This window comes from Stenella coeruleoalba, assembly GCF_951394435.1.
Source record: "Stenella coeruleoalba genome assembly, chromosome: 1".
Classification (NCBI taxonomy): Eukaryota; Metazoa; Chordata; class Mammalia; order Artiodactyla; family Delphinidae; genus Stenella; species Stenella coeruleoalba.
The window spans coordinates 124,203,181-124,225,596 of record NC_137169.1 but is presented as its reverse complement, the minus strand read 5'-3'; the positions used below and the strand labels follow the sequence as shown (position 1 = coordinate 124,225,596).

Sequence of the window (22,416 nt, the reverse complement as noted above, 5' to 3'; positions counted from 1 at the left end):
ATCTAATGCCAATAAAAACACAAGCATTCTATCCAAAATACCTAACACATTCCAGGCCTGAGACTTTCACCGCCTCGAGTAATCCTCAGGCACCTACAAGGCGGGTGTTGCCGTCCCCGTGTCACAGGTGAGGACACGGAGGGACGCAGAGGAGAGGCTCCTTCCGTAGCGTCCTCATCAGCGAGGGCAGAATCCGGTCCCACCCTCCTCGTCAGCAGCACCGGAGCTCACATCAAATATATTTGAAGGTTAAGGACACGCCAGGGTCAAAGCCGACAGTTAAGAGCTTGGGCAGCTCTGGACGTGGTGGGGATGCAGGAAGCTGAAATGGGGGGGCTGTGTCTGCAGACAGGGAGCCACACCACAGGGGCCTGGGAGCCCCCTTAGGGGCAGAAGCGCCTGGGCCTCTTGCAGCACACGTGCTGGGGTGCGTCTGCTGGGAACAGCTCTCTCCGTCCTCACGGAACCTGGGGGACCCCTGCTCGCGCCGGTCCTGTCAGAGGCCACGCGCGGCTGAGGAGCTGTAGCTGCCGGAGCCGGCTCTGTAATCCTCAGGGTCAAAGCACACACCAAGAGAAGTAGTGTTGTCAAAAGGGCTAAGCAGTAAATGCTTCCATGTAAGGAAAGCGTCCTCGAAGGGAATTTTAAAATAATGGCTGCTGGACACCTTGCTGTTAGATGTTCAGGAAGCAGAAAGGGCAGCCTGTAAACTGCAGCTCATACGGGTTATTTCTAACTTGAGAAAACAAGCGGTAGGATGATTTTTCAGTAATTGGAAAACCGAAACTGTCTTCTCATGCCTTTAAACTCCCAGCAGCATCTGATACTTTTAATATTATGTAATTCAGTGTTTCTGTACGTGGTAAAACTATGACCGTTTTTAAATAATGTGATAACCTAATGTTTGCCTAGAGATTGTGCAACTAATATCCTCCCTAATGAAATAATCACTTACATGAGAAGACAGTACGTGTCCTCACCAGCCAAGGATTTTGTTTACTTTCTCTAGTTTCTAGTTTAAAAATAACAAACATTTGTCATTCTCTGAACACGAGATTATACTATTCAACATCGTTTTTAAATCCACCCCTCCCTCCGTAAGGAGGATGTCCACCACCCACCCCTCATAACCCACTAAAGCTGCTCTGGTCTCTGCTGACCCTGAGAGTGAAATACTTTTTTTAAACAATTCTTTTGACTTTCACACTAGGTTCACACTAGTCCAATGTCTCTTTATCTCTAAAAATTGGGGGGCGGGGGGGAGGGGGTGCTCCCTGAGCGACAAACCTGCTCGCCTCTGATTTCTCAGGGGAAGCGGAACAGCTTGCGGTCACCCTCGTTACTGATGGGCGCCATGCCAGTATCTATTGGTGCAGCGTTGAAGGCTCAGCCTCTCCTCACACCGTGAGCCACTCCACGAGGTGCCAAGCTCACACGTCTGTATAAAAGCTTCCTTTTGATGTAATTTTCCAACATAAAAAAAATAATAATTCTGCACTACAAACATGTTAGACACCTCTAGCTCCTTCTTGCTTCTTAATCACTGTGAATATTATTGGGTCTCAAGTTTATAAATTCTGTTAACTTAAAAACTAGTCAATTTAGATGGTTTAGCATCTTAAAATCATCTTGAAAGCAAGAGCCAGGTAATTACTGGTCAGTCTTCTCAAATTATTATTTGCTAATTTAACAAAACATTCTTCAATACAGGGCATATCGAAAAGATAACAGACTACTTAAGAATGTCCAACTTGTAGTGCTTAGTTGATGTTTGTTGTACTGAACAGTTTTGAAGTAAGTGGGACATCAGCTGAACCCTGGGAATCTTTTAAATAGACAGATTTTCTTTGAATTGGTTGGTATTTATGATAACAGAATTTGGCCTGCATCTATAAACCAAGATCAGTAGCATTTTTCCCATGTAACCTGGATTGTTATTCCTTTAGGACTTTCATCTCAAGAGAAAATACACAGAGTTTACATAATATTTTTCACCCCAGCTGTTAATGTAAATAAAGGGGAAAATTTACCAGCTTGTTTTGTTTTATAACCAGCTCTACAAACTAATGAGGGTACATTTGGTAGAAAGTCAGGGGACAGGATCGCTGCCCTCAAGAGCTCACCCACGGGTGCTCCTCCCTTCTAGGCCCTGGTGTGGAGTCCGTGTCTTTGCCTCCTTTGTGCTCTCCTGTGGCCAACACCCAACAGCTTTTAGGCTGTTCCTTTATCCTTTGTTCGTCTCCTCCTGCTCTTGTGCTTCCAATCTGGAATCCATGTTTTATTCCTTTATAATCCGTTGTCCGGGGACGAGAAGCGTTTGTCTGGGTGAATAATACTAACTAAGGGTGCAAGCTGTTAACCATTTTTTTTCTCTCTAATTAAAACCACTAGTGTATTGGGTTGGGTTGGGTTGGGTTGGGTTTTTTAAATTCCACTCAAGAAAAGTCAGTAAGCAGTAACTCTTTCTCAAGGAATCTTCCTAAGCAATGTAGTGGAACCTGTAGGAGTGAAAGCAGTTCCCCACCGGGAACGGTTCCGTGAATCCTAGGTGGACGCTGGGCTGGGTCAGCCACGGACGAGAGGCTCGTTCACCAGAGACTGGTTCCATGGCAGATGAACACCAAGGCCACCTACCCTGTTCTGAATCCTCCCACGATTAACGTTCCATGAGCGTCTGCTACGTAAGTAGGCCTGTACTAGATCTGGAATCGAGAGATGAAAGACACAGTCCCTGCCCTCAGGGAGCCAGCAGTCTAGCTGGGGAGATGAGAAGGGAACTCCAGGATTATAACAAGGGGAAGTGAATCTTCTAATGAAGGTATTGGGCCCAGGTGCTTTGTTTTAGGAGGCCGGTCAAGCGGGAGATGCATAAGGCTGTTGAACGGACAGTGAAAGCAAGCAGTGCATGACCAAGGTGGAAAAAAGACGAGAGGAAGTAGAGTACTACTCTGAGAGCTGCAGGTCGGTGTGGCTGGGACAGGAGGTATAATTCGGAGGGTGAAGGAGGGGTGTGATCAGAAGTTCAGCTGGAGACTCGCAGGGGCCGGTTCGTGTTGGACTTGGCATGTCGTTCCGAGGGCTGGGAGAGCTGGCCTGTGGGTGAAGGACTGAAAAGTTGGGGTCAAGTTGCTGTGATCAGAGCTGTTTGCTTGTTAGAGAAATCGCTCCGGCAGCTGAAGGCTGGACTGTCGGCGGGCCTGGGGGTAAGGTCGGTCCTCTGGTGAGAAGTGAGGGCCTGGACGGAGGCGCTGTCCGGTGGTTGGAGGACCTTCCAGCTGTTTCGAAGTGGACTGGGGCGGGGTGAGCCCATGAGCGGGCAGGGGCCAGGGCGACTCTCAGGCCTTTGGTTTGGGCCACTCGGTAGAAACCGGCAGGACACGGCTCAACGGGCAGGGCAGGAAGCAGAGGGTGCCGAGTGCAGAGGCGCCTCATGCTGGGATGTGCTGAGTTAGAGGGACTTCGGGAGGTTCGGTACTGACACCAGAAAGTAGTTGGTCCAAAGCTTGGAAGAAAATAATGGGCTGAAAATACTGATATTTATGATTAAAACCAAGGAGCAGATGTCACGTACGGACCGAGCTGGGCATAAAGCCTTGGGGAGTAACAGCAAGAGGTTAGAAGGCTCTTCCCGCGCGTGGCCTTTTCCTCTCCAGTCACCACGGGGTCACATGAGGGACGACAGGAGGCCTTGAGTCTTGTCTGTCTCCAGGTATTGTGGTCAACTTGATGTTCCAGTGATGAGCTGCAGCCCCAGAGAATCCAGAGATGGAGGGTCAGTTGGGTCAAGAGGTTGGGGTCCTCGTTTTCAGTACAGCCGGCGGCGCCACCGGGGAGAGCGTTTCCCACTCGAGCAGTTCCCAGGTTATGCAGCATCGCTTCTCCCTCCTCCTCAGCCTCGTAATATGTGGGGGAGCTGGTGGTTAGAATCAGGAGCTGGAGGGAGCGGCTCGGGCTGGCTTCCAGCTGCCTTCTGCTGTTTTCGTTTCTGGTCCTGACTGTGTGTCACTCAGGGGGTGGCAGCTGTCCACACCCGGGGTTAGGCCTCATCCCAGCCCAAAGCGCAGCCTCCTCCTTGGGCGACAGTACAGGAGTCCTGCCGGCGAGCTGACGGGGTAAAGACATGGAAGCGTGTCTAGACTTTGACCTCCGCCTGCTTCCTTGTGAAAGCAGCGTCTTTGTGTCAGAGCGTCACAGCTCCTGTGGACTTCCAGAATCGACCTCCCGTGGTTGGTTATCTGGGAGAGAGTATAACTATGTGGACAGTAGAATAATAGCCTTAAATGCCTGTGGGTTAGAAAGGGTAAGTAGGAACTAGCCTGGATAATCAAAATCTACAGACAGTCAAAACCCTTGACTTGAGTGGAAGACTTGGCTTGAGCTGATTCCTCTGGCAGCCAGCAGGCCCCAGCAGAGAGGAGTGGGCAGTGGGAACTGGTATTTATAGAGCATCACCTGTGCTAGGTGCCGTGGCAGGCACGCGACTCTCACTTCATCCTGCTGATAACCTTACGCGCCGGGTACCATTCCCCCGGCTTTACCCGTGAGGACGCTGAGGCAGAGGGAAGTTAGCAGTTGTCTGAGCCCATGTACCAGCAGATGCTGGAGCCGGCAGCGCTAAGCTGTGTAGCGGTCCAGGGAACCACTGCGTCTCCGTGAAATAGCTCCTGAGTTATTGCTAATATCCCTGACCATTCAATCTGTTTTGAAAAGAGAGATGGCGATAATAAACCTATTGTAAAGAAGGAGAAAGTTCACAGAATAATTTAGAAAGAGACAAATCAATTTAGATAAAGTCAGAATTTTGCAACATTTAAAAGTAGGTATAGTTTTGTTACTTCTAAGTGTCTACATTAGAACTGTTGCTAAGGAGAAAAGATCTGCTCTACCCTTGAAGGTTGTCACCTAAAATCATTTTTAGCGAGTGTATTAGTAAATAGTTCTCTAAAGCCATTTTTATAAGTACTCATAAACAGATCCGTTAGGTAAGGTCATTTATCTTATCTTTTTATGCTATTAACTTACTTATAAAATAATTTCTAAGCAGATGGTACAAAGGTATGCTTCAATTCAGGACCTGTTACATTATAACAAGTTCTGAATTAGAAGAGCCTGAATTTCTGAGATTTCTCTTATCTAAGGGATCTTTCACCTGCCAAAAATCAAGCGCCCTGCACACGTGTCTCCTGTCCCTAAGGCCTGTACTGTACAGCACCAGTTCTGCTCTGGGAGTGCAGTTTAGCCCCTAAATCCAAAGAACCTGGTGCGTCTGAAGACTCAAGGTCCATAGGGGGTATAAAAGGTCAAATTCAGTGGCCGAATCAAAGACAGCTTCGGTCCTTTACCTTTCAGAGCTGCCAGTAGCACTTGGGCTACTGACGAGGTCCCAGCTAGTGCCCGATTTCTCACAGGACAGGTCATGCGGAACAGTGTCATTCTTCACGACCACCCTGTTTCTGACTCCAGGCTGATGCTTTTCATAGGGTCGTCCTTCCAGGAAGCCTTACCAGAAACCTCCAGACAGCGTCGGTCTTTCTTTTCTGGCAACCCCTTTTTATCTGCTGTGTGTACCAGACAGCCTAGTGTCTGACTGCACTCAGGTGATGACTGTCACTGTTGTGTGGATGTGCTCAACTTTCCCCCACCAGAGAGGGGATCTGAGCCCAGAGGACACTGTCTGAGGCCCCCTCCCTCACAGGGAAGGGATGCACTGCCGACCCTGGTCTGGTCTCTACTCCTGGCCTGTGCGGCCCCCTGGAGGGGGTCGGCCGTGCACTGTGAAATCCTGTTTCTGTGGTGAGGGCTAATAGCCACAGGTGTTCTCGAGGCTCTTCAGATCCCCACTTGTTGCAGTTTGCTAGTGTGTCGACAGCTCTAAAATATGTGAGTTAATATTTTGGTTTCTGTGGGAACAGAGAGAGAAAGCTAAGAACAAAGGAAGTCCCTAACCTTTTGTGGAATTTACTTAGCAGAAAAAGTTTTTCCTTACGCTACTTAGGTCCTGAGTATCTGTTTCCTCTTAAGAGGTGAGGTCTGGAGAGTCTCACTAACCCCTTGGCAAGGGTTTTGATTCACAACCTAGTCTGAATAAAATTAAAATAACTGCTACCCACATAGGCTGCTGGACGGTGATATTTCCCAGGTGACAAATCCACCTCTTCCCAGGCTGTGGGCCTGGAAGGCTTGATGCTGAGGAGGCATGACGATGGCCCTAACGGGATGGCGGGACCCACTACCCTGCAGAGCCTCACAGCCCCGGGGGCCACGCTCAGGCCGCACTTGGAATCGTCTGCGCGATGTCAGGGGCTACTGCAACTTTGTGCACCGTGCACGCCAGTGCAGACCTGAGACTAAGTGAAAGTGTGTGTTCAGTGTGAGTGACGTGACCCCTGGCTAGAGCCACACGCGTTAGAGCAGCTCGTCGTCCTTGGTCACCGTCACCTGGCGTGTGAAAGCTGCCTGGAGAAGACGCCGCAGCCTGCAAGTGTGCTTACGGATCATAGGGCTTTACAGATGGCCTTTAAACACGAAGGGCTTGCCTTGGGTATTTCAGGGAAACTTTAGTACATTCCGATATTTCCTTCTACAGTAAGTACATTGTACTTATTCAGAAGCTGGGAATATCCATAAAGAACAGGTACAGGCCTGCATAGAAAATAAGAGCTGTAGAATTCCAGTAATGTTTGGGCAGCGTGGTCTATAGATATAGCAGAAGATGGGTCTCTTTCTACCATTTGAAATACAATGAGATGGACCAGAATATGTGCAGTAGCATTCAATCATCTCCTTTCTACGTGCAGTATTAAATTGGTAGGGTTGTTACAATCTGGCAGTGAGGTTCTTCAGAAATATTTACAGTGGAAACGGGATTATAAGTACCGTATTTCTTGACTTTCCTGTTTTGTTTTTTTTTCCCCGTATGTATTAAGTACTTGGTAAAGACAAATCGAGGAGTAAAGGAAGATGAAGTTAGCTGTAAGTTAATACTTTTAATGCTGTTAGAATCTGGCTTGGAGGTGTCCTCTGGCACACACGGCTGCTGGGTGGGTGTACACTTGCCCAGCACCAGTCGTGCTTTCAGCATTGTTCTGATTCAGAATGTCTGTAATCGCCCAGCTGCAGCTGACTGGCCGTGTACTGTGGATGTTCCTTCCACTGAGGATGTTACAGGTAAACTAGACCATGTCTTTTTAAAGCGGGACTTTCTAAACTGGCTCGTTTCGATGCCCCGGCCTGGGCTCCAGGGCCCGTGTATGTGATGAGGTGGCCCTCCCTCGGCCTGTTGCGGGCATCACCGACCTTATGAGACGTGGGCCTGATCCAGTCACCAGCCCTGCCCGCAGAGAGCTTTCTTGGCTGATGGCAGAGGAGTGTGGAAAGGAGCCCCCGTGTCACTGCGTGAAGTGGGGAAGGACACGGGGGCCTCCAGGAGCAGCGGCAGCCCCGGCGGCCACAGGCAGCGGTTCTCCCCCGGGCCTCCAGGTGAGAGCCCAGCCAGCAGACACCCAGTTCTGCCCGTGAGAACCTGAGCAGGGCACAGCCAGGCTGATGGTAGGGCAGCAGCAAGAGAAAATGAATATAGTTGGACGTCTGGTGATATTAAGGGAATACTCATTTTTTAGATACAGGGAAGAGCACCTAACGCAGGCCTCAGCATCACTGTGCCCTACTGTCACACCTCTGCGTAAATCGTGAAAGCTTTTATTCCCCCCCGCCCCCACGTGTATCTCCAAATTGTTCAGGATCCCCAGATACATTACTGGAACGGTAAGACTCAGAAAGATCCTTTTCAGAGCTGGAGCCCACTAGGCTGCCCTTCCAAGTTCCCCGAGAGCCCCAATCATTTGCATTATGAGGGTGCTCTTCCCTGCAGGCAGAAGGCTTAGGAAGCCTGAGTGCGTCTGAGACGAGTATAGGGAAGGATTCTCAAACTCCAAACGTCGTAGAACGATTGTCCCCAGAGCTCAGGTAGCGTCCAGGTCTGGGCCAGGTCTGCGGCAGGTCCTCACTGCAGCCGCACCCACGCTCCTCAGAGCTCGGGCCTCTCCCAGGAACACGGAAGTGAAGTAGGAGGTTTACCCGGAGGCTTTCCCATCGCTGCAGCGTCAGGCCCATTTTGGTCTCGGTGTGGCCACGTGACGTGGTTCGTTCCTTTCCCTTGGGCCCAGCTTCCAGAGCTAAGATTTTATTTTAAACTTGGTCAGAAGAGTTTGGTTTTAATTATCTGCCTTCCTGAACTCCCGATAACTTCACGTTAAAAGCTTTCGTGGGGGGTTTCCTAGCCAGTCTCTGGTGTTCGGAGAAGTCTCCACATTTCACAAATCAAAGCCAGCCCTGTTCCGTCCCTTCCCAGGGTTTCCATCTGAATTCATGGTGCTCTTCGCTCTGTTCTTTTATTAGAAACAGGCCCCAACCCATGAGATTGTTATGGGAGAATTCAGGAGGTATGAGAGGAAGGAGCCTGCTTCTTGGTTTTGGAGCATTTTTTAAATTATGGTGCGTCTGGCTCGTCTTTCTTTTTACTTTCTGTTTTCTGTGTTCGCTTTGGTTTCTAAAGTCTCTGCTGCTGCAGGCCCCATTTACAATGTCTGTGGCCCCCAGTTGGGCCATAAAAGCTGTGAAAGTAATTCCTTCTCTGAGCCGTTTGCCTCTAGCTCAGACACACCAGAGAGCCCGGCCTCAGTGGCCATCAGGCGTTTGTTTTCAGTGGCGGCAGAGCAGCAGTCTCCAAGCAGAAGGTCCTCCTGAGACGTCCTGACTAGAGCACGTGCCACGGGACGTTGGTCTTAACCTGTAGGCTGCGTAGAAGGCTCGGGCCTCTCCTAAAATAAACGGCGTCACCATGGGCAGATGCGCCGTTCAGACCCGGCTCGAGAGTGGAGTGAGAGTCACTGCCCCACGTCCACGGGGGGAGCTTGCAGGGAGAGATGGGCCTTTCCCAGAACACAGGCGAGGGGAACCCCGCTCCTGGCCTCCGAAGGGCGCAGATTGGCTGGGGCCCCAGGCCCTGTGTTCTGGGGCTTCTCCTCAGTCGCTGCCCATGGGGCCGACTCTCAGGCTCCGCTCTGGAGGGTCTTCGATGTCCTTCCCCAGCCTCTGACGCTGTCCTTTACTGCCCCCCCGCCCCGGCGAGACCACGTAGGCAAGCCCGCACTGCCCCGCCCCCTGCTCTCCAGACCCACTCCGTGCTTTCCCTGCAGGGACGGAGTCAGCTCTTCAGACTGAGACACAGTGTCCGGGTGATGGTGAACTGTGCTCAGTTTGAGTGACAGGAGGAGGAAGAGGGAAAATGGAAGTTAAGTCTCCACCAGTTCAGCCACTCTGCTCCTTTTACCCAAGAAACCCAAACTTTCTCTCCCTAAATCTAACCACTGTTTGTCAAACACCAGATTATCTAGGATATCAAGAAACCAAGCAAACCAGTAGTTTCTGGAAGTATGATCTAAATACCAAAGCCATTTTACCAGAAGCTGGGGATTGAGTCCCAGGTCCCGTACACTTTTAACCCACTTGCCCTCTGGCCTCCAAGAACTGTCTTCTCAGGCTAATTTCTGTTACGATGAGAACACCATCTCCTCCAGAAATCCCAGGTGTCTTCCTTCTTTGAAATGGTACTGTTTGCTTCATGGCAAACAGTGCTACCTCTACAACCTACAACCGTGCTACCTCTATGGCCCCAAATCTTGTTTTCTGAGACTCTCACTCTTCTCTAAGGAGTTAGGTCACCTTCTCGGGACGTGGCTAAGGCGAGTCCTTGAAGGCAATGATAAAAAGCCCGAGGGTTCCAGAGGGCTCCAGGATTTGGGGGGGTGGCGCGGAGGGGGAGTACTAGAAGGATGGAGGGCGGGCTTGGAGGGACCCCTGTTTCCTCTGACACCTGGATCAGGTGACAGTCTACTCGTCACAACACCTGATGAAAGTTCATCCCAAAGAACTTGATAACACGCATCTTACATGCCTGAAGAGTACAACAAACAGCAGACTGTCCTGTTTGCTTTCAATTACCCCTGGCAGGTAGAGATAGGAGTGCCGCTCTTGGGCAGCCCCCGTAGGACGCACCGCCCTCCAGGCTGGCCTCTGGGGAGGGCTTGCCTGGGGCTGCCAGGACCCCGTGGGCTTTTTCTGATTGCTGCGTGGCAGTGCTAACCTATTTTCTGTGTCTTTAAGTTTTTGCCTGTTTGTATCTTGCATCAGCCTCCTCAGTAGAGGCCACTCAGTGTCACTGCATGCGATGCTGCCCTGTGAGAACTTCCGCTGGTGCGATGATGGCATCAGCAGCTCCGCAGTACTTCCAGGCCATCCCGAGTGGGAAAGGTTAGTTACCCGGTGCTCTGATAGGAGTCGGTCAGTGGAGATGAGCAGTACGCTTTGATACTACAGAATGGCTCAGACTGAGGCCTGGGAGAAGCCAGATTTCCCTGCCTTAATGAAAGGAAGATCTCTTCACTTAGAGAGGCCGCTGCCAGCGTCGGCACAGCAGACTGAAAGCTGGACATGTAGTAAAATCTCCCCCCACGAATCACATTCTTACAGAGAGGATGTTACCGCACCCTCAAGTGAGATCCCACAGTTGGGCACCACCGAGTTGGTAAACAGACACGTCTGTCGGTCACGTCGCCAGGCCCCCGTCTGCGCCCTGGGCACAGGTGTGCTTGGGTTTCTGTGGGAGAAGACGACCAAGGCGTGGGGCAAGCTGGCGAGGTTGTAAAGGGGTCGTTCTCCGTGCCTGGGGAGGGCGTGGGAGGCTCCCAGAGGCTCTCCCATGGGGGCGATGGAGCGTGAGAAAGGCCATTCTGCCCAGAAGCCGCGGGAGAGTGGACGGGAGCCTGTGAGCTCAGTTCCCCCCCTGCCCCACCCCGGTCTCCCAGGTCCTGAGTTAACTTGCTGCTCGAACCAGCAGCAGCCAGTGTGGTGCGTTTACAGCTGCGAAGTGAGGCGGAGCTGGCAGGGCGTTGAGGAGTCACTGGTCTAGATGTCAGAACAGAGACTGGTTCCCAGGCCCAGCCGATGCTGAGGCTGGCAGGCCCCTTCCCGAAGGCTGAGCTGTTGGCTGGGTGTTTGGTGAGCAGTGCAGGCCCTGAGGGCGTCACTGGGAGTGAGGCCATGGCCAAGCCGCAGGGAGGGAGGTGCGGGGAGACCTTGGATGTGTGTGTGTGCGCGTTTCCCGAGCATCATCTTCTCGTCCATTTCTGCCGGGAAGGGGCCCCCGGACTCCCCGTCTGCCCCGCGCTGCTCAGACGGGCCCATCGGCACTGCTCTCACACAGCTTCTCTGCTGCCCCTCCTCGGGGCCTCCCCTACGGGCCCTGCTCTCCGCGGTCCTTCAGTTCAGTAGGGCCCCTGGCGTTGCCTGGGATGGAGTCTGGCCTCAGTTACTCACGGGTCTGGGGCGTGTCCCATTGGGCAGTCCCCCTGAGCTGTGAATGCCCCCCACGCCCCCCGGGCACCCCCAAGGCCAGCTCTCAGCACAGAGCTGGCAGGTGGGCATGGCCACCGGGGGAAACCTCAGCACCACTGAGCACACTGGAAGCGTTTTTATATATTAAGTAATTCTTGAGACGTGGCTAAAATTTAGTTTCTTTTTTGACAAAAGTCTTCAAGTCAGAGAAAAACAACCCTTAGTTAATGTTGGTAAAAGCAGTGATTGATGGGATATTATAAATGTGAGACAGGAGAATTCCTGAATCCCAGACTCACACGTTTTAGGGTGCCCGATTCCAGTGTAGGAGAACGTTACAGACACAGCGCACGGTCTCTCACCGATTCCTCCGCCTCAGATGGGACACGTCTTCACATTAAAAAGCCCATGGTTAGTGGTGCTTAACCTGGGCTGCATGATGGGTCACCTGGGGGACTTTTTACAATTCATGGAAGAAGGCCCAGCTCTAGGCCTGTGGAGAGAGAACTTTCCAGACTGAGGTTAGGCTGAGGACGTTTTGGAAAAGCCCACGAGAGGACTGATGAATGGAAGCCCCGGGTTCAAGACAGAAGTCCACGGGGAGAAGCCACCTTGCAGCGAGGTCACCTGGTTGGTCCCTCCAGCCAGCAGTGCTGGCGCTCTGCCCCCCTGGGCAGCTTCAGGGTGTGGTATGTGGGGCCCTCACGCGGTGTGACCTTCAACAGAGCAGTGTCCCCAGGCGACGGCCAGAGGAGCAGGGGTTCGCTGCTTCTGTTAGGTAATCGGGCCTGGTTTCTCGTCTTCCTTCTTTTGTCTGCCCTTGAGGATTTTGTTATTCTTTAACACCTCAAAGGAGGGAAAAAAAAATACATTTAAATCAATTGAGGTTTTTTTTGGCCTCAGTTCTTTTTATAAAAAAGTGGAGATAGAGGGTAAAGGTCATCTGTGATTAAAAATAAATGTAAAAGGCATAATCATTGTTGTTTGCAGCGACCATAGGTAGCCGAGCCCAGAGGTCAAATCTGTAAACTCCTTTCTTCTGAGATCTCAGTACTTTGTTACTCTTTTCGTTTTTTTACCACCATCCTAGGGGTGGGTGTGGGCCTTTCCCCCGCTCTCCTCTCCCTTCACTAGGGACCTGGGAGGAAGTGGGGACCGTCCTGGACCTTCACAGCCATGGATACCGTGTTCACACGGGCAGGGCCGAGGGTGTGAGTGGAGGGAGGTGGGTAGAATGGACGCTGAGATCCAGAGAGGCAGCCTGTCACACAGGCCCAGGCAGTCCTGGGACACAGGACGGCTTGGTAGGTGGCAGGGCGGGTGATCATTTCACACGTTGCTGGACTCCAGTTTAATGAGATGTGCTCCCAAAGCCTCAAGTCTCGCAAGTTATGGGCACAGGCGTGGGCGCTTAGCCGAGGAGCCTTTTCTCACACTGTGAGGCTGCACCCCTGTCTTCAGCCGTGAAGCTGAGATGTCTGATTTGAAGAGTACATTTGTAAACGGAAATAATAAATGTCAGTCCCTTGCTAATGCTGATTTTTTTGTTTGTCTCTTGTTTCTCCAGCATGAACGACTTTCTAGGTAAGACCTTGCCTGCCTCACACTCGTGAGTAGACGCATGTGTGGTTGCACGTGGTTTTGCCTAGTGTAACAGCCTCTCTCCATCCTCCCATCTCATTTCCACAGCCCCACAGTCACAAGCGGCTCCCTTCGGCCCCCGCACGGGCCCCTCTGTCCAGTCACGCTGCATCCCACCTCCATGTTGGTTCCCTGAGCACCGTGCCCGCTCCCCCCAGCCAGGGCTAGGGAGACATTAGTGTCCTCACCTTCGTGTAGCGTACAGGTGACTGGACAGGCCGTCTCAGGGGCGGGATGGAAGTAGAGAAGGGCACTCAGGGCAGAGGAGAGGCCAGCCTGACTGGCTGGTTCAGGGAGCCTGACACTGTTCCCTGTACCCACATGGGGCCCAGGAATAGTTTATCCAGTGAACCAAAGACCTGCTTTGCAGTTGCTGAAAAGTTAAGCATATCAGAGTTTGGGGAATGATCCTCTGTAATTTTTCACCTAGTACCTAAGGGTACAAAATTGATCTTGCTGAAGAATAAAATAAAATAATAGAGACTGGGACTTCCATGGTGGCGCAGTGGTTAAGAATCTGCCTGCCAATGCAGGGGACACAGGTTCAAGCCCTGGTCTGGGAAGATCCCACATGCTGCAGAGCAACTAAGCCCCTGCGCCGCAACTACTGAGCCTGCGCTCTAGAGCCCACGCGCCGCAGCTACTGAGCCTGCGCTCTAGAGCCTGTGAGCCACAACTACTGAGCCTGCGCACCTAGAGCCCATGCTCCACAACAAGAGAAGCCACTGCAATGAGAAGCCTATGCGCTGCAGCGAAGAGTAGCCTCTGCTCGCTGCAACTAGAGAAAAGCTCGCGTTATTTTATTATTATAAAATAATAGAGAATGTGGAGCCAGAGTTTGAATCTCCCATTTTCCACTGTTCCTCTGATGACGAAATTAAGAGGAGATTGGGAAGATGTAGTTACAGGATACCATAGGGCAAATGAGTTTCATAATTTGTTTAATAATTGAGCTGGTTCTACCTTATTAATATATTTTAAAATTTACAAACTTGCATGTATTCTTCCTTTGCTTGCCCTCTCACCAAGCACCAGCTTAGGATAAATATAATTTCCAACTAACCCAGCAGAAAATTCGCTTTGCAAAATTGGTGGAGAGTGGTGTTTTGTTTGCTACAGTTAATTTCTTGTGAACTCTGTTACATTATAATGACCATTTGTGAAAATAAATTTCCCTGCAGACTTCAAAATATGCTATAAAACTGTAGCAGTTAAAACAGTGAGATTCTAGAACACAGTCGACAGCCCCCAAAAGTCATGTATGACTTTCCAACTCAGTGGAGAAAGAATCATTCTAATTACGTAAAATTTAAAATCTCTGCTATTAAAAGAGACAAAAAGGAAAGTAGGGAAAAACATTTTTTGCAACCTATGTTAGATAGTTTTAAAAGCCCCCGTGTATGTAGGATGCTCCTGCAATATAATGAGGCAAAGATTAACAAAGGCTATGAATAGGCCCTTCAGAAACTAAGGTAAATAATCAAAGGTATTGAACCTCCATAATGATTTTAAAGCATTAAAATGAACAACAATAAGATATTTCTCCTATTGGATTGAAAAGTTTTAAACCTCTCTAGAGGGCAGTATGGTAACATATATATCTGCATTTAAATTATTATTTATCTCTTGACCAAACAGTTCCACTGCTAAGATTTTATCCTAAGAAAATAACAAATACACTAAGATTTACAGACAAGTCTTATTGTAGCATTATTTACAGTAGCTAAAGAATTTCAAACAATATGTGTCTATCAATAGAGGATTAAACTGTCACACAGCCATACGGTGGAAGGCTACGCAGTCATTTTTTTTTAACGAGGCAAATGTGTTTTTACTTACATGGTGAGATGCCTGCAGTCGTGAGTGCGTAGGCATAGGGGAGAGACCACAGAAGGTATTCTCTGGTTTTATTTACAGAAATATTTATTTTGACATCCCTGTTTAACATCCTGCAAGGATATGAACTGAACTGTTGGTAGAGATTGTTCCTTGGGCAGGACCGTGGGGTGACTTTCACTTTCTATTTTAGACACTTTAGTTCCAATGCTTAAAGTGTTCAACATGCATGTATTGCTTTTGCAATCAGGAAAGTCAATAAAGAGATTTCTATTTACAAAAGATTTTTTAACTATGAGAAGGAAAAGAATGCAGTAGAAAATGTTGTAGGACTGAGCACCTCTGTGAGGAAAAGACAGCCCTTGGTGTCATCAGCAGCTTTGCCCCCACCCCTGCTCAGCCTCTTCTGGTACCTAGTCCACTCCCACCCCCACCCCCGCGTGGCCCCTGCAGGACAGGAACGCGGGCGGAAGCTCCACAGCTGGGGCTCTTCACACCGCCCGGTTCAGGGGTAGAGCCCTGGAGGGCTGGTTTGCACGTGGCCCTTCCGTGGGCCGCCTTTTAGCTTGGAAAGAGCAGAGTGCCAGAAAGCTAGGAGCCAGTGTGAAGGACCAGGGTGCCAGTCATCCGTCCACTTAAGCAGGAGGTCAGCTGAGAGGCCCTTGACTCATGGACCAGTCAGTACTGGGACGAAGCCACCGTCCGCCCCGAAAGTGCAGTCGCTACGAGACATGAAGTCCTGTCACAGGTGTGGCGTCCAGAGGAGAGGGTGCAACGCGAGCTGTCCCGGCACCGGGTGGCGCCCCCGACACCTCTGGGGGTCCAGCCGGCCTGCTGAGCCCAGGTTGCCACCCTCACCCACCCCTGCTTGCAGCTCCAGGCCCGTGTGTTTCTGGCTCATTGGCACTTCATTGGAACCATTTTCTAAGAGCCACTGAGATCCCAGAAACTTCTGCGTTTAAAAGCATGCTCTTGAGGGAAGCTGTTTGGCCCTAAGCTAATTTGAGAAGCTCTGCGCTTGCCGTCGGCACACAGCCACACCACCAACCTCCCGAGTCAGCTCCATGCTGGGTGGGTGCTGGCCTCCTCCCCCGAGCAGTGCCCTCGGCAGGCGGGGAGGCCCGGGCCCGTTCTGGCCAGAGCGCTCAAGCACATCTTAGGAAAGGCGCCCACCGCCCTTAAGCATCACCTCCCTCCACCTTTTCGTTCTCGGAAGCCACTTGTACCTTTACTGTGTCTCCCACAGGTTGGAATTGGGAGGCAGTGACGCCAGCAGCGAGCGGGCCTCGGCCAGAGCCCGCCGGGAGGCCCGCGAGGCCCGCCTGGCCACCCTGAGCAGCCGCGCGGGGGAAGACAGCAGCAGGGACTACAGAAAGGTGGGGGCTCCCGGGTCCCCGCGCAGGGGTCCCCTCCACTCGACCCTCCTGCCTCTTCCTTGCTGAGAGGCGGGAGGGAAGGTGCTCCAGCGACAGATGCTAACGGCCAGCACGTTTACCCCCCTCTCAACCAGCTGAATGAAGACCCCTTCACGTATTGCTCTCAGTGCAGTAAAAATGCGCCTAAGTCAGATATTTAGAGGTGTAGGAAAAAGTAAGGGTTAGGAATTGTGGAAAGGGAAATAAGAGTAATGCTGGTTGCCTGGGCCCGGAGAATCACTTGATGGACTCTGATATTTTTAACAAACACGTGCTTTTAATGAGGTCCTGTGAACGTCAACCAGATACTTCTCGGCAATGGTAAATAGTAACAGTCTGGTTTGGGGGGTTTCCATCATTTTATGGTGGGTTGCCTTTGGTTCTTGAGGGAGAGAACCCAGCTCCAGGGACGGCTCAAAAACCTGCCCTTTCAAGTGCTTAAGACGCCAGGAAAAAACTTTTTTGTTAAGAAAATGTTTTGTTGAACAGAACTTGGCTAAGATGGATACACAGGAGGGCGGCTCCAAAAGGAAGCCTCTTTTGTGTGGGAGCCACGTCTTTAAGCCATGCGCATGCCCTCCCTGCTGGAGGTGGTGGACGGCCTTCCCTGCCCCACCCCACCTCCTGGGCAGTAACACTGTTGGCAGTGGAGCACCATTTGTGCTCAGCACCTGGGACCTCAGGGTTCCAGCGGCAGGAGAGCCAGAGCCCTTGGCTGAATATCCTCTGTCCCTGGGCCCTTCTGTCTTCCTGCTCCGCCCACAGGCTGGGGACCTGACTCCCTCCTCTCCCTCCCCCAGCTCTACGAGAGCGCCCTGACCGAAAACCAGAAACTGAAGACAAAACTTCAGGAGGCCCAGCTCGAGCTGGCAGACGTGAAATCCAAGCTTGAGAAGATGGCCCAGGTGAGGAGGGGGAGAGGGGAGGGGGCGAGGTAATCAGGTCAGCCCTCCCCCTCCCAGAGATTTGGTTTGGGGTTCGCACCGCGTTGAACTTAAAATTGGAAACTGATGGTCCAGTGGACTGTTCCTGGCCCCCGAGTGCTGGTAATTACTCTTACGGGTCATCTGCGCATTTCTTAGCGGAGAGCGTGGGCCAGCGTCAGGGCTTGGTCGTGGGCAGTGTGTGCCTCCTGCCTTGTCGGTCGTGGTTTGGTCACAGCAAACCCGGGACGAAGGTGTCATTGGGACGTTGGGTTGTGTCCTGCAGCACCCGTGCCGGAACAAGGAACCAGATAAAGCTCTTCCTCTCGCTGCCAGGCCTGGTTCAATTAGCGGCACAGAGCGGGCGGTGCACTCATCGCCCGGGAGATAGACCCTCACTGAAGGCTGGCGCGAGCCCTGTCTTGGGTTATTGCTGGGTCAGCAGGAAGCCGCCTGGAGGCCTGGGGATGAGAATTTGGACTGTCACCGGGAAGCTCAGATGAAGACCAGAGCTGGCTGTCGGTTCCACCCCAGGGTGGGATCCAAAAGCAGAGACGAAAGCGCTGGGATCGACGGCAGTGAGCATGTGGGGCTCGGGCCAGTGCCTTCCCAACACCCCCGGGCAGGCAGGGGTGCTGGCGCCCGAGGGGCTGCGCTTTCCTGAAGGGCTCGGCCAGCGCAGAGTGGGCCTGTCCTGGGAGCTGCCCGTCCGTCATTGTCATCGTGGAAGGGCCCCGCCTGGTTGTGGCGGCCGGGGCCAACTTGGTCCTGAACCAGCACGGGCTGGTCCTGCCAGGAGCCACGGCCCGCCCGCCCCGCTCCCTCCTCTGCAGAAGCCCCAACAGTGCATCCTTTGAGCTTTGGGGTCTCGGCTTTGGAGTTGCGAGCCGGGGACACAGATTGCACAGAGGGCATTGAAAATAACCTCAGCCTTTTAGCCGCTGGGGAAGAGCATTGACTTTCTAGCCACCTGCTTTGCTGGGTGTGTTGGAATATACTGAGTTTTGCCAAATACAAGTTACTAGAATTCAGAAGAAACGGTGGTGCTACAGACCAAGCCTCTGCTCTTTACCAAAATTGGACCGTTCGGCAGGACAGTGGAGGGGAGGCCTGTCGACGCCACACATCCGTGTGGAAACAGTTAGCACGTGCACACACGGCGTGTTCCCATGAAAGGTCCATCCGAACTCGGAGGGGTTAGGGTTAAGACAGGGCAAAACAAAATAAGTTCTTTGTCGAAGAGAACTAGTTAAGTTCTCTTTGTGTAGGTGAACCAAGTAGTGAAATCGGCACGGCTTCTACGCTGCTCAGGCTTAGGGAAGAGAGGCTTGTGGTACAGACAGGCCGCGGCTGTGACCTTCAGAGCAGATGGTGAGAGCCCAGGACTGGAGCCAGAAATCCCAGTTTACTGCCAGTTCCAGCTAGTCCTTAATTTTTTGAAAAAGAAACCTCCTCAGTAAGACCAGCGTAATTTCTGTACTTATTAAATGTTTCCATGCCTGGTACTAGGCATAAAGTAGTCACTCTGTCGTCATTAACTATCTATTGATTGTAAGAAATTCTGCCCAAAAGGGACTCAGGGGTCACTTCCCTGCCCTTTTTAAGAGTCGTTCCCTGAAGCTGTTCTCTGCTTTGTAGCTGTGGCGGCTAAATGTTTTTAGCTCCTCTCAAAATTTATGTTAAAAGTAGAAGGTGATCCAGAATAAAGTTCTAATCTCACCTGGAAGCCCAGGGGATAAAACAGTGAAAGTTCTGTTCAAAGCAGGGCAGGTCCCGTGAATGGACCCCTGAGAGGCTCTGGCAGCCCGTCCTCCCTGAAAATCACAGCCTCGGTCCCCAAAACAGAAGGAGCAGAGCGGGAAGGGGTCACTCAGAAGAGTGCCTGGCGCTCAGGCTTTACAGGAGGAAAGGCACTTTCATTTCCTCTGGGCCTGAGATTCGAGAAAGAGGTGAGGGAGGGGCGGTGAGGGGGGAGAAGATGGTTGGCCTTGAAGTGTGTGTGTGTGGGGGGGGGGTGTGTGTGTGGTAACGCCTCTGCACTTGTGACCGTGTCACACTCCTGGGAGCACTGCTGCTGCCTCCACTCCCGGTGGGGATTCTGTGAACTCGGAAGGGCGGCGACTTCGTCTCTGTGACATCAGGACCCGTGGGTTGGGCCACATGTCGGGGCGCCCGGTGGGGCTGGACTAGACGGGCCCTCTGGCCCTGAGACACTCCAGTAACAATGTGTTCCTTCCGTTTGCACCAGCAGAAACAAGACAAGACTGCCGACCGGTCGTCGGTGCTGGAGATGGAGAAGCGGGTGCGTGTGCGTGGGGGGAGGACACCGTCTGAAGGAGGCGGGCGCCTGCGCATCCCATCCCGGGGGGCGTCTCTCCTCTCTGCCTGACTCTGGAGAGCAGTTCGGTTGCTGGTGCTTCGGTCTCCTGAGAGCTCGGGGCGGGAGGGTCCTCAGGGGGCCGTCTGCGTCGCCCTGGGAAAGCGGAACTGCGCAGGCTCGCCTGCCACGGCGTGTGGTCCGGGCCTCTGGACCCTTCCCGTCCCTTTGAACAGAGGGGGAGCTTCAGCAGGACCCTCTGCCCCAGGTCGAGGTCTCAGGACTCCAGCCCTAAGAAGAGCAGACATCCTGCTGGCCCTGACCGAGGTGGGGCAGCTCCGGGCCAACTGCTGACCCCCGCTGACCCCTCTCAGAGTGTCTTTCTGGGGTTGACATTCTCGGGTTGGGAAAACTCAGATTTATCGATGAACCCTAGCTTTGACTTGACCCTGGGCATGTAATGGGTTCCCATCTCCCCCGGTTGTGTTTAATTTGGAAAGCAGCTAAGTTTTATCCCCATGGCTTTGGGGTCCGGATAAGTTGGGGGTGGGGTGGGGGGCAGGGTTTTGACTCCTTTCCAAATCTGTCAGATGTTCAGCAGTTTGGTTGTGTTGAACAGGAGAGGCGAGCCTTGGAGCGGAAGATGTCGGAGATGGAGGAGGAGATGAAGGTATGGAGAGGCGCGCTTGCCGTGTGCCTGCACCCAGGCCTGCGGGCGGGTCAGGGCAGCCCGTGACGGGTGCGGGCATGGTGAGGACGAGGCGAGCCTGTGCGCGGCCCCTACCCTGGCTCTCAGCTCGCCCGGCGCCCCTGGGGCCCCTCACAGCCCCTCTGGGGACAGACGTGGCCTTTGGTGTAAGGGGATGTCGTGCATCAGGCTGGAGGCAGACCTGAGCGGAACTCGTAAGGTTTTCTCAGCAGCAGCTTCATCCCGAGGGAGGGACGGGTGAAAGTCCGAAGCCAGGTCCTCAGCTCCTGGCCCTGGGGGAGAGCCTGGGAAGCGGAGCCAGGAAGGCACGCGGGTGGAGCCAGTCCTCCATGGAGGGCAGGCTGGTTCTGCTGTTGGTCTCCTGCCCCGCCCTTGCCCCTGGAATATTCAGCCACATCTCCCTCCCCGGGGACGGTGACCATCGGGCAGCGCGTCCTGGGAGCCGCACTCGCGCTGCCCAGGGGAGGGGAGAGGGAGTGCATGTGGGAGTGCATGGACCCGGGCCTCAGGGCTGCAGCGCGTGGGGCCGCCGCGGTGGCTGGGTGCCACTTGGCTGCTTTCCTCCCTCGGCGGATCTTCCCCCGTGAAACACATGCCTCTGGCTCCTGGAAGTGTGAGCAGAGCCCTCAGGCCAGGAGCCCTCTGCGAGAGACGTTTATTGCTCCCATGGCCTGAGAAGGTTGGTTCTTTACTGAAAAAAGTTGCTCAGGGCTCAACAAGGTCAAATGCCCGGAATCCTGTTGGTCTGCGTGGCTGCTGCACGCGGGAGGGGCAAGCCCTGTGCGCGCTCCACGCTCCCCATCCTGGACGTGCCGGGACGCCCACACGCGGTGTCAGGCAGTGCCGCCTACGTCTCGAGAACAGCCAGAAGCAAAAATAGCTGGTGGTTTTGCTTCTCCAGCTGCTGGTTTCTCTAGGCCCACCTCACCTGCCACTCAGAGCACGTTCGCAGGCTGGACAGGTCTGAATGGCAGGTCCACAGCTCACGGTTGTGCAGGGGCTCCTCCATTTTTGAAGACCTTGTGTTGTACTATCTGTTGGCAACTAACAGGATGCTCATTAAGAAATGGCCCAAACGCTGATCAGGAGCGTGAATAAGGCCCGAGCTGTTGCCTTGTAGGGTCCTTGAGGGCCCAGGCCGCCTCGTACCCTCCAGCCGGGAGGTGCCTTCTCATCCATTCAGCCCCACACGAGGGCCGATTGCAAGCCGAGGGGGAGCAGCTGGGTTCCCCCCCACCCCCGATTCCCTCTCTGAGTACAGAGGCGCCAGGCACCCTTGGGGCCATGGGCTGGGGCAGGTGCGTCTTTCTCTCTGTCTCATCAGCCTCTCGGGCTGAGATTTCATGAACGAGGTCGTGAGTCCTTTTCTTTCCTCAATGGAGGTCAGGTACATGGAAGCTCGTGCCCCGCTCAGCCCCGGGTCGTGTGCTGGCCCACCTCAAATTCAGGCGGAGCCCGGCCATGACCGTCTAGGCCCCATACCAGTAGGTATACTGATTGAAAGCCAATCTTCTTTTAGTTAAAAAATTTCTTCATGAGTCAGCTGCCCTTGTTCTGCATTGCTAGTCGCAGACCCCTGGGGGAGAAGCTCCTGCCGGCTCAGCCCTGAGCACGTTCGCTCAGCTCGAAGCCCGGCCAGGTGAGCAGACAGCCCCGCTCCACCCGGGGACTGGGGGGGCCGTGCCAGCCGCCCGCCAGCCGACCTGGACCCTCTTTGGGGACAGAGGCTTCAGACGTACAGGCTCAAGCATCGTGAAGCTGGCGTGCTGGCTGCAGGAGGCTCGGGTTGCTTGGTCAGCTCTCGGGCCCTGCACGCAGACAGCAGTCGTGGGGACACGCGTGGGCACTCGGTAGCCGGCCGCAGCACAGGTGCTGGCCGCACCCGGGCCCGGTTGAGCTGAGGGCGAGTGGAGCTGGTCCAGTTTGTACAGATGCTCAGCCCCTCCGGGAGTGGCCCACAGGGAGCAGGGGCTGTGGCCTCCAGTGAGCCCTGAGGAGCCGGGCGCTCAGGGACAGAGAGGGACTCGGGCCTGTTCCCCGCCTCCGGGAGCCGTAAGGTGGGCTCGCGCGTGGGGTGTGGGGCTCCGTGGTGGTGACACAGGCTGCGCCTTTCTGGTCTTTACTTGGGAAGGTAGGTGTTTATGGACTCTCCCCAGGAGAAGCGCACGCGGGCTGGGCTGG

General features: G+C 53.2%; 1 protein-coding gene across 7 annotated transcripts in view; it reads left to right on the top strand.

Annotated features, from left to right (window-relative positions):
• PPP1R12B (protein phosphatase 1 regulatory subunit 12B) overlaps window positions 1–22,416 on the top strand; it is a 192,901-nt gene that overhangs the window by 163,223 nt on the left and 7,262 nt on the right. For 4 of the 7 annotated variants that reach the window (XM_079934558.1, XM_079934551.1, XM_079934560.1 and 1 more), the window contains 5 exons: window positions 12,962–12,978; window positions 16,118–16,247; window positions 17,087–17,191; window positions 19,458–19,511; window positions 20,146–20,196. In XM_079934558.1, coding sequence (XP_079790684.1) covers window positions 12,962–12,978; window positions 16,118–16,247; window positions 17,087–17,191; window positions 19,458–19,511; window positions 20,146–20,196 — 357 coding nt within the window. Of the gene's footprint in view, window positions 1–12,961; window positions 12,979–16,117; window positions 16,262–17,086; window positions 17,192–19,457; window positions 19,512–20,145; window positions 20,197–22,416 lie in introns of those variants that run through there. The other 3 variants (XM_079934557.1, XR_013830218.1, XM_079934561.1) reach the window with 3 other exon arrangements.